The following is a 12,096-nucleotide window of genomic DNA, read 5'->3' as shown; positions in this document are numbered from 1 at the left end:
TGTTAAACAATCACAATAGTTGTATTTGAAATAAAATTATACAAAATAGTTCTTTTCTATTAAAATAAACATATTTTAAACTTTTAATCAGAGAAAAATTGTTAAGTTTACGGCGTAACGCAAGACGTTAGTTTTAAACCATTCACAGAATATTGTCCTTTAATATAATTAAAGGAACAATATACTAAGTTTTAATCCAGTTACGAAATATTAAAAAAACACGTATATATGTATACATATATGTGTTTTCTTTCCAACGACAGCAACATTCATGCGGAGCTCACTCATGTGTTAAAGTTTTATCAACATAAACGTGGTTATTACATGGTAAGTCAGGTACCTGTTTTTCCCTGTTGTGCTATACATCGTTGAATTTCTTTGTTATATCACTTGTTTGTGAATTTGCAATTTGAATACAACATTGTTTCTCGATGTCACAACATCAGTTAATAATACTGAATCAAAACGTTATTTAAGAAAATGTAAATTAAGTAAAAAATATTTCAGCAATATTTATTTTAAAAATTTATAGTAATAGAACACTTTTCTTCTATAGGACATTGAGTCTACAGACAATTCGAGAGGTCACCCTTCTCTCCCTTCTCTATCTCTTAGAATATTAGACATGCAAGGCGAAGAACGAAAGATTGTTATTTTAGGTGAACACCTAAGAGTTCAGGTAAAAATGTCGGAAGATGGTAAGTTCAGTTTAAATGTACTTTAGGTAAGTGTTAATCCTAACTTCTTTATATATATATATATAAAACAAAATTTAGGATATTATAGTTGTAAATTAACTATATTAATGTTAGGCCATTAAGATAACTATTACATTGGTCAGAAATTCTACTTTAAAATATCAAGATATATTTACTCATACTCTGTAGTGACTACAAAACGTTTAGTAAATAAACATTTCAGGAAATATTTCTCAATTTTATTTGCTTCACTTTACAATGAATTTGATTTATCCTATACATAATAATTTGTCTAACTTTTAAAATGAATTAGAGATAAGCTCCACCTCTTGAACAATCAGCCAGACATGCATAATTTTAATCTCTCTTGCGTTAACCTAGGATACAAACAGTTTCTATCAATGGATGCTCAACAGATATCTAAACTATTGTCCAGCTGACTTATGCCACTGAATAGTCAACAAAAAATTGCTAGTGACCAACTAGTTTCTACCATTGAATAGTGACAATGGATATACAGCAGACAATGAACAGTACTATTATATTTATATAGATAATTAGAATTTGATGTTCAATCTAATTGGCTGAGTGATTGAGCGAAAAGTTTACTTGAAATGGTATTTTTCTCTATTTGTGTGTCAGCTTAAAATGAAGTTATTATCAGTGATATTGTAATGTATTGTCACACCTATTACACTAAAAGAAATTACGATTTAGCATCTTAGGTGCTCTAAAATAAAATAATTCTTCTAATTCACAGAGAATTTTAGGAATAGAAGAATAATACACTTGAACCTTCTATATTTCCTAATATCCGCCTGCTATGCTTAAATGCGTCAATTTTTTGACTTAATATTTTTCTTTTTTTTCTAGACACCTATGGGATATTTCTAAGAAATCTCGTTGCTAAGGGTGGAACTGGAACTAATAACGTCACCTTGATCGACAGAAGTGGGTAAGCATAGGATCATTTTTGCTTTTGATAATGAAGACTTTCCAAGAATAAAAATAAATAAATTATTTAATATTTGAAAGTAAGTATAATATTATCAAGTTCAGGCCATTTAAAAAGCATATTGGTAACTCTGAAAGCTTTTAACGTTAAAAATCTGAATTCGATGCATGCGGTAGACACAGCACTGATTTTGACATTGAGTAACCTTACGCCTAACAATAAAGACAAGGAACATTTTATTATACTGTTCTGTGTATTTAAGTTACTTGTATTTGTGAAATAAAAACAGTGTCACAAAAATAATCCGAATTTTATTTTCCAAATCATATATATATTCACATATATGTATCACATTCTCGTGATTTTAATCTTAAAACCACAGTTAAAGTTTCAATTTCCTTTACTGATCCTGATCTTAGTTTAAAACAAAAAAACACATTTTTAGAATGTTATTGGATCGCAAGAAAATAATCAAACAAACAAAAATAGAAATAAACTTATTCTCGTTGTTTTTGAAAAGTAATCTTTTAACAAAGTAGTTTGTGTTTTGTGTTGTTTGAATAAACTCGTATAAGAATTATTCAATACAAGGATGTTTACTACAGTACTATAGATTCTAGTAATCTCGTATAACTGTAGAGAGAATTTGATTATTTAGATTTCGTGGGATGTTCAGAGTAATAACACAAGATTCATGTCACGAACTAAGTTCAGGAAAGCGTGAACAGACCATGAATAAAATACAAAATTAACTCAAGAAACAAGCAATATAGGACTGGCTACAATTCAAAACAAAATGTTATATAAATCATTGTTTTGTAACATTTTTAAGCAGCCATTTCCTCTGAGTCACTGCTCATGACGAGTGAAAGTTACCATTACACGATCTACAGCAGATATTAGTTGATCTCTTTATCATCATACAGAGAAACCAGGTGGTTTGTGTATGGATAACTTCAATAGTCTTAGTTTGTAAAAAAAACACTCTAGACTTAATTATACTGAATTGCATAGAAATATTTGTTTGAAAAAGTTGATAACAATTTAGATGAAAATAATTCAAAGCAATGACCGTCATTGTTTCTGTTCCAAGGACGAATTATTAAACCTGAAGTGTCTATTGTTTTGGAACCACGGTTATTTTTTCTGGAATTATGCCCCAGTAATCTTGAGACACACTCGTTATGGTGAATAATCTGAACAATTGAGTTCCTGGAAAATCACTCACTTGAGTTGAGTTTTCACTTAAGTTCAGTATCCAGTCGATCAAGTTTGGTAAAAAAAAAGAATTTTGAACAAAAGATTCAATGAAAATATAAGTCGCGGCCCGTACTTAATAAAGTTGCAGTCCACTCATACGAAATATGTTATATGAAAAGAAAAAGAAAAAAATATAAAATAAGCTAAGCATCTGGAAAATTTTTAATGTAGTGACTGAGAGATTCCCTAAAAAGGATCGGTAAGAAAATTGTTTGTGACCTCTTACAAAAATATCAATAGATATTGTCTCTTTTCCCCTTTCTTTGTTGTTTTACGTGAATTGTGAGTAGAAAATTTGATACATTCTACTACCTTTGACTCTGTGACGTAAAATGACATTGATTTTCAGTTACCAAAGCTATACAATGAAAGGAAGAATTTCAATAAAATGTTTTTAGTAAACCCAAATTATGGAGTTAAAAATGCGGATACGCACCCTTGCTTTGTCTTTAACCCTAAATTTGATTTTCATTGTATATCTACTTTTTCTTCTGTTCTAATTTTTACCATATTAAACACTTTTACATAGAGTTAAATCATTTTTCACACATAGATAAATTTCATTATAGAAAAAGAAAATATTTGATACATTCCTCATACCAACAGATTCTTTAATACACATGTAAGTAGCTATATTGGTTATATATCAATATATATATATACCACTTCATACTTATGCTTATAGTTGATATTTTATTGTAACTCCGTTTAAGATAGATCATTTCAAAAATATAATTTTTAATGTGTTCCTGATAAAATGTTTTTCAATATTTTTTATTGTTCTTCACTAGAAGATAACATAAAATATTTATTTAAACAACTTCAAGAACTGAAAACGTGGCTCAAATGTTAAGCTTTAACGTAAATTCATGTTCGTAATGAATTTGTTTTGTAGTTATTATCTTAGGCAAATTAGAAACTTCAAATTGTCTGTCAAAATCCTCTATCTACCTTCAGTTAAAAAACACACAAACAAATAAGTTTCATGCATACCTTTTCTGTTTCGTTATAGAAGACTTGTTTGTTGTTTTGAATTTCTCACAAAGCTACTCGAGAGCTATCTGTGCTAGCCGTACCTAATTTAGCGATGTAAGACTAGAGGGAAGGCAGCTACCGCAAACTCTTGGACTACTCTTTTACTAACGAATAGTGGGATTGACCGTCACATTATAACTCCACCACGGCTGAAAGGCATGTTTGGTGCGACCGGATTCGAACCTGCGACCCTCGGATTACGAGTAGAACGCCTTAAAACCCTTGGCCATGCCGGGCCTCGTAATAGGAGTTAGCATGTGAAGTAAGAACGACACATTGTCACATACTATTTTTAGTATACAGAGTTGAAAAGACCATTCACAAGCAAAATAATAAAACAACACCACCTATAACTTTTATTATATATAGTTGCAGAGAGCATTAACATGCAAAATAAATACATGTTTATTTTTTATTAAGAAAAAGAGATAGAGAGCACCAACATAATGCACAACATTATCTATTACTTTAGAATACATATTTACAGAGAGTACTGATATAAATGATGACATCATATTTGCTAATAAAAAGAGAATTACCCCGTAATGAATTATCTAATCATTTTATAATGTGTCACAAGTACGAACTTTTACACTTGTTGCAAAAGCGTTTGGAAGAAACGTTTTTTTAAAGTTCTTTGAAATGTAAAAACGTATCGTATACCTGTAATATGTATATATACATATATATATGTAAATTCTAAATATGCGTGCACATATAAACTTCAAGTAATCTTAGTAGATTTTACTCTCCGGAACAACAGATGTCCAGTAGAAGTTAAATTGATGCGCGAAGACACACAACAGATAAGAGAAGTAAATCCCTGGAAAGCTATCTGGAGACTTTTACTTCCACTGGAAGCTGATGTGGAAATGTATCTTGAGAGGTGTCAACCGGTAAGGAGCTTTTTCAAGTTAGTTTCGAGAAATGCCAAGGGTAAGGGGCTCTTTCAAATTGATTTCTTTTTTTATTCCCCTACTCATGGTCTAGAAAGCTTAAAAATAAATATTTCATAATATATTTTTCAAATAATAAGATATTATAGTATTTATGGTTTTAGAAACTTACCAATTAAAATACAAAACCAGATATTTCGATAATATTATTTTTTTTGTTTTTCAGGTAACAACTGACTGTATATCATCCATGCGGATTTATTATATTCTGTCACACATTTACTATTATTTGACGTTATTTGATGCAAGTCTTTGACATTTCTCTATTTTTTAACGTCTTTTAACTGGTATAATATGTTTTTGATGCAAAATTGCTGTTGTCACCAGCACATAGCTCTTTGACTATTCTCTTGCAATTTCTAATTCTAGGAGAGAATTTTACATCCTGCCAGCACTTAAAGTTTTTCACTGCTGTCTCTTGTATTTTTGATTTAGGTTTTAAAACACAAGTTACTCATAATGTCTTTTTACTATTATATTATGATCTTTTCCTTCGAGATTGTAACGGCTCACAAATATCACACGATTTATTTTTTGTTCTACTCTTTTCTTAGATTCAAATTTTCTAAACTTCGTCTGATATTTAAGTTGTTGTTTTTCACCGAACTCTTGAATTCACAAATGTGAGCGGATTTTTAGCGTTAAGAATGCTTCAAGAACGAGATTTACTTCAACAGTTGCGAGCATATAAATGTCTTAAAAGAGAAGCCCAATTTTTGATGAGTGTTTTATAAGGTTTATTCTATGTTAAAAACTTAAAGATATCTTGATGAATCGATATTCATCTCGTTAGGGATACGTTAATGTATCATGACTCGGACGAACAATTCTTATTCTGAGTGACTGCTTTCTTTGTAATTGAAAAATGTTCGCTACGTTGTTACGAGTAACTTTTAAATATTGTAAATGCCTTAAAATGCACAACTGGTAATGGTCGAAATGTTCTTCGTGTTGTATTTTAGCTGACGTATTTTATAAAAGAAAAGTAAGGTATTTTGTAACACTAGCAGTTTTATCCTTTATCAGTATTTATTTCTAAATAGGTTTCAAGTACTTTCTTTGAAAGCTTTCAAAAGTTCAATGGCATGACATGTGTTAAGAATTTCCGGTCCTGCTACCTACAATGTTTCTTTTAACTTAATTTATGTAAAATTATTATTGGAACACAATTACGGAAAATACCTTTTAACAGCAGTTTAAAGAATTTATTAAGTAAGTGTTTATTGTTTTTATTATATTTGTAGGCGATTCAGTCTGATTTATTGAATGGATGACAAATAAACAGAGGTAGGAAGGCCACGGCAGTCAAATGTATATTACAATAACATTTTAGAAGCCTGCAAAGTTAAAAAATAATGGCAATTACCATAAACATATATACACACATAATGTGTATTAGTAAAAACTGTGACCAATTTTTCTGCCACTGTGTATTGTGCCAGATTCCAACAGGTAGAAGCGAAGATGACCTGGAGACGGTGTATTCCTATGGTTGAAAGAAACGCGAGATCATAAAAGGTAACTATGGAGATGTTCTCTCGACCAAGAAGATATCCAAGAGCTTAGCTTTAAAGCACCAGAATTTGGCGTTGGAGCACATTATTATGAAGCTAACTACGCCACTCCTGTGACGGCTCCAACTCGAATAAGTAACGTTTCATTTTAATTAAAAAGTTAGCACACGGAATATCTATAAAAGTTGCAATGTTTTTTAAACAATACCTAAAACTCGACCACTTTCGAATAGTTGACTATCAACTTAAAATTCATTTTCTTCAAAAACGAACTAATTCAATTTAGAAACGTAATGAAGTTTTGAAATTTTCTCCCTCTAACTTGTACAATGTACAGAAGACATGTTAAATTCGTAATCATTGTAACTGTACAAGTTGTTTTCTCATTTTAAGTTATCCACTGACTAGACTGCTTATCACAATAGGTTATTGATAAAGAACACTTGAAACGTATCCGTATTTATCAACGTAATTATTTTGTAGTGGGTTAATACAATACAGTACGTGCAAGTTGAGAAACTTTACTAATTCTATTACATTCTTAACAATTCTTTTTCTATTTCTATTTTATGAATCACTCTTATGAAAAGAGCACTTGTAAGTGCTCTGTTCAACGTTACTCTAGTTCCTTTCGTAGAATGTAACTCATCTGCACACCTTTGTGAATTTAAATGAAATCATTCCCATCCTGATTTCTGATGTGTTTAAAAAGTTAACTTTAAAGTCCTGCTTTAAAACATGCAAACTGATTATTATTTTTATTTTGTATTTATAGTTGAACTATCAAGGCTACCTCTGCCATCGTTAATTTTTAATATTTTTGATCAACAAGAAGGAAGCCTACCACCCATCCTTCATTCCTATAATGTACCACAGCTAAAACTGTGGAGACAACTTTATGGCATCGCATAAATTGGAAACAAACTAATCGACTCCGTAAGATAACATTTTCTTTTTCTCACTCCTGTCGAATATCGGTTATTAATTTGCTCCTTATTAATTTTATTTCACATTATATTTCAAACTATGTTTATAAACTTAATAAGCTTAACGGATACAAAGGCCTAGACATCTTTAAACCTGTCAAACAATAAACTCATCAATGGTAATAAAATAGGGTTATAAATAGTAAACAAACGAAACGTAAATTTGGTTCTTGCTTCTATATCTATATGGCTGCAGCAATAAAATAGGTTTTAAGCAAATATTAGCCTTCTGATTTGAAAATGACAAAACAATATAGGAAAAACTTTTGACAGTTATTATTTTTTTACTTTTATTGTCAAGGTTTGGCTTTATTATAATTATAGTCAATTTTTGAGTAAGAAAAACCTTGTTTTGATTTTCTTTTTAAGCTGACTTGTTTGCTTCTGAGTCTAAATTTAAAGCGTAAACCATTTCTGTCGTTCATTCTTTTATCTTTTGTTCTTAAAGAAAATGAGTTCCAGATACTATCACCAGAGGACGCGATGATTTGTTTCAAACCATCAGTAACAGCCGTAATGGGAAGCCTAACGCTGTTTATTGAGATTTGTATTTTGACATTATGTATCATCATCTCGAAACGTTGGAGGTGTGAAAGGACAGACACTAAGCACTCACTTTCTGTTAATTAAGAAAACTCCACGAACATTATGTTTTCTTAATTATTTCGTAAGTCTCCACCACTTTTACAATTAACAAAAAACATAGCTATAAAACAATTAACTTTTGTGGAAGAACTGCTTGGTTACGGGCTATTTTTTTAGTTATAGGAATTGTAAGAGAACTGTTGTTTGATTTACACTTGAAACAGTGACAAGAAAGAATCATAAAGAATAATTAAAGAGGAAATATGTATTAATTCAAGATTACTTTCATACTCAAACTGATAGGCTTTATAGTCAAAACGTAGATCAACAGGAATTTGTTGTTTTATTAATTTATTTCATTTTTCACCTTAATTAAAACGATAGTATAGTCCAGAATGAAATATATAAATTAGAATCGAAAATTCTTTGAAACAAAAATTGAAATATTTTTCTAAAACCCGATCTTATGTCTAACTATGAATAATCAAATGCTAGCGTAAAATATGCTTTACGCGTATTCTGATCAATTATAATTTGTTGTTATTGTTGTTGTTTTTGGGGGTATGTTATAAGAATCGGCAATGTCAGTAGTACTGTAACCAAATATGTGTTAGGTCTGTTTCTATTATTATATCACCAAGTGTACATTTTGTGACTGGTGATCCAAACGTATTTATATAAAATGAGTCTCCTATATATCTAGCAGAAGAATACTTAAAATTTTCACAATCAGTACAGCGGTAAGTCACGGATTTAAAACGCTACAATGAGGAGTTCGATTTCCTTCAGTGGGCTCAGCAGACAGCAAAGTGTTGTAAAGTATAGCCCGTAACCAAGATGTTTTATAATTTGATAATTTCAAAGTAAATGAGATTTGTTGTTAAATTTGTATATAGTTATACTCGTAGCTACGTTACACTAAATAAAGCGTTTCGTAGACAATTATGTGTTTGGGTTTTCTTATAGCAAAGCCACAGGGGGCAATCTGCTAAGCCCACCGAGGGGAATCGAACTCCTGATTTTAGCGGTGTAAATCCATAGACTTACCACTGTACTAGTGGGGGTCGTAGACGATTAAAGAAAGAAGAGTCTGTGATAATTAAAATATATTTTTGTTGTTTAATTATCATGCGGTTATTTTGTTTTTTATTTAGTGATATTAAAATACACATTTTCTTCTACATGTTTTTTGGTAATGTCACAAAAGTATGGATAAATAACCTCCTATATTATCTCTTCTAGTACTTAGATGAATATTCATTAAGTTAATAGTTTTGGGTGGAAATAATCCATGACAGCTATAGCTATGTGTACACAGCTATGAAAATAATTTGTTTTTCTATCAATATAAGAAAGTGCCATAAAATATATTTTTTTGGGAAATCAATATTTTAATATTCATACAAATAAACTAAAACATTTTCGTAAAACAGGAATCTTTATTCCAGTAATATTTAAATGCCATTTAAAAACTTTGTGATTTTTGTCAGTATTTTTGGTCCCCTTATAGGTGAGTGGCAAGTTTATAGACTTACACCGCTAAAATATGGTGTACATTTTTATACAGACCACAGAGCGCATATAGATCGTTGTGTAGCGTTGTTCTGTTTCTATAATACATCGCACTTAGAAGCTAGTTAGGCTATTCAATCAGTTAACTAATACACTTGTTAAAGTGGAAACTCTTTATCAGTATAACCAAGAAATAAATTAAATCTCACATGTTTATTAAGTCTTTAAAATGCTTGTCTCAATGTTCTTCATTTAAAAACAAAAATAAAGAGAATAATAAATGATCTAAAGCTGGTATCAACCAACAGGTTTTAACACTACATCTCTCGTACAGTGCTGTGTATCATAAATTCTATCAAAACGTTTTCGTCTGACAGGCCCAGCGGTAAGTCACGGATTTAAAACGCTACAATGAGGGGTTCGATTTCCTTCAGTGGGCTCAGCAGACAGCAAAGTGTTGTAAAGTATTATATTAATTTCACAATTATTGCAATATATTAACATAATTTTGCAAGTATTGTAAAATACTGAGTTAATTTTGCAAGTACTGTATAGTATATGTTAATTTTACAGTATTGTAAAGTGTTAAGGTAATTTAAAAAATGCTGTAAATTATTATGCTAATTTCATAAGTATTGTAAAATATGGTGTTTATTTAGTAAGTATTAACCAAAATAAAAACGCAGGCAAAAATTTCTCCTATTGACTGACCTTTTAACAAATTACAAAATCCAGACGAGATATTTTTAGTCATCTTTTTTATAAAATCACAAAATATAGGTAAAACATTTATTATGCATTAAAGTTACAAAGATCTAATTATTATGAAATAATTCTAAATTTTATTTTATACTTCTCGAAATTAATCTTTCAACATGACAAAATCCTTGCAACAGTTACAAATCTATCCAACTAATACTTTCAACAACTCCTAAAACATTGATAAAATCGCTTCTTTTTATTATTTTAACGTTTAAACATTTAAATCTTTAAATCTAGTTATCACATTTTAAAGAATTCACATAATTTAAACAAAATATATCTAAATTGCGTATATCACAAACGAGAGTAAGATCTCCTAACTCTATTTTTGAATTCATAATACTAATATACAAATCTATTATTGTTGCTCAATAAAATGACAGTAAACAACTAAGTAAAATGTTTTCTAATCACTTACTTTCTTAACAATTCTCCAAATCTTCAGCTAGTCATAAATTTAAGTTAAAGTTTATTCTATTTAATATTTTAGTAATCCGTAAGTGAATTTAATTTATTTTTCTGGCTTGTTTAAAAGATCCAGATTGTGGATCTACTCATAAGTCAGATTGTATTCAGTAGAATAACAAAAGTTTTCGAATTGTATTGATATATTCAACAAAACACCTATTATATGCAGGAAATAACAACAATTTAACGTCTTTAATAATTACATAATATATTTCTGATCGAGAATAACACTAGTAGTCTATAGTCTACATAAAAAAGGAACATCTTGTTTCTCACAATTTAGTAACAGATACGCTTCAGAAAATTGCTGCAAGACCCCAATATGATTCTTGATTATGCATTATTATTAAAACCAGTGAAAACTTTTCTAAAGAAAAAGTTGACTGTTCATAATGAATAGTTAATTATTACTTAATGTAGTACTCAAATATGATTATTGATAACGAATGTATCTGGAAATTATTGTAAATTACAAATATTGTTTTTGATAGCGAAGAATTTTAAATATCAGCAAAACTGTGATTTTAATTTCACACATGATTTTATCGGTTCTACAGAGTAAAGCTTTTATTTATTTTGCTCACAGTATGCCTCTCAGTGTTTTGTTTTGAATTTCGCGCAAAGCTACTCGAGGGCTATCTACGCTGCCTCTCAGTGTATATACGAATATAAATTACTTAATGTTATATTTAAGGTGATCCTGCTTCTTTAAACCGAAACTATCTGAATGAACATTCCATTAAGTCTTCGTTGGTGAAATAAATTAAACAGTTTTCAACTTTTATGTTCCTGTTTAATTTATATAGCAAATAAAATTTATTTTGGGACGTGGTCTCTGCATACTTTAAACTCCTGCACTACATAAAATAACATTTTCAAGGTTTATATAGTGATAAAATCTACACAGTAAATTTTCGTGACAATTATGAATCACGTTTTTTGTGTTTTTTTTTTTTTTTTTGCTTTAAAGTTCATGGAAAAGTTGCAAAAGTGAAGAAGGATTACCAACACATGTTTCAGGCTTAAAAACCTAGGGTGTTACCAAAGACATAATATAAAGTAGAACATTAAAAGCTGTTATTTTTAAATTTAAGTCTCGTCCCATTGTAAAAAAAAAAAGGACACAATAACGGCTATGGAACACGTGTTGTATGTGAATAAATTATATTTTTATCAAAATATCTTGCTGGTTTATTATAATTCTTAGGAATTTATAGTGTGGTTGTGCCTAAATAATTAATACACTTATTATTGTCCAACAAAGCAGGCATGTTAAGATTGTCTGAACAGCATAAGCAAATATCAATTACTAGGATGTTGTTGTTGTTTTGAATTAAGCACAGAGCCACACAATGGGTTATCTGT

General features: G+C 29.8%; 1 protein-coding gene across 3 annotated transcripts; it reads left to right on the top strand.

Annotated features, from left to right (window-relative positions):
* The first annotated feature begins 406 nt into the window (after nucleotides 1-406).
* On the top strand, nucleotides 407-10,103 carry LOC143244813 (uncharacterized). Of its 3 annotated transcripts, XR_013025338.1 has the most exons (5): nucleotides 407-698; nucleotides 1,572-1,653; nucleotides 4,712-4,844; nucleotides 5,071-7,354; nucleotides 7,853-10,103. XR_013025338.1 is itself a non-coding variant. In XM_076490166.1 (4 exons), the coding sequence occupies exons 1-4, from the start codon at nucleotides 626-628 to the stop codon at nucleotides 5,158-5,160; spliced, it is 378 nt and encodes a 125-aa protein (XP_076346281.1). In that variant the 5' UTR covers nucleotides 407-625; the 3' UTR covers nucleotides 5,161-7,797. The 3 variants fall into 3 exon arrangements, 2 of the variants coding, with proteins under 2 accessions (XP_076346281.1, XP_076346280.1); XM_076490166.1 differs by lacking the exon at nucleotides 7,853-10,103 and having other exon boundaries at nucleotides 5,071-7,797; XM_076490165.1 differs by lacking the exons at nucleotides 5,071-7,354; nucleotides 7,853-10,103 and having other exon boundaries at nucleotides 4,712-5,011.
* Nucleotides 10,104-12,096: the final 1,993 nt, after the last annotated feature.

The sequence above is a fragment of the Tachypleus tridentatus genome, chromosome 2 (genome assembly GCF_004210375.1).
Source record: "Tachypleus tridentatus isolate NWPU-2018 chromosome 2, ASM421037v1, whole genome shotgun sequence".
Lineage (NCBI taxonomy): Eukaryota > Metazoa > Arthropoda > Merostomata > Xiphosura > Limulidae > Tachypleus > Tachypleus tridentatus.
Note: the sequence above shows the minus strand (reverse complement) of the source record. Positions and strands in the feature narration are given on the sequence as shown.

Bases quoted from the DNA above. Each gene is read 5' to 3' on its own strand.
- LOC143244813 (XM_076490165.1), top strand. From the start codon at position 626: ATGCAAGGCGAAGAACGAAAGATTGTTATTTTAGGTGAACACCTAAGA. The intron at 699-1,571 runs GTAAGTTCAGTT...TTTTTTTTCTAG, and splicing joins GGTAAAAATGTCGGAAGATG to ACACCTATGGGATATTTCTA. The intron at 1,654-4,711 runs GTAAGCATAGGA...CCGGAACAACAG, and splicing joins ACCTTGATCGACAGAAGTGG to ATGTCCAGTAGAAGTTAAAT.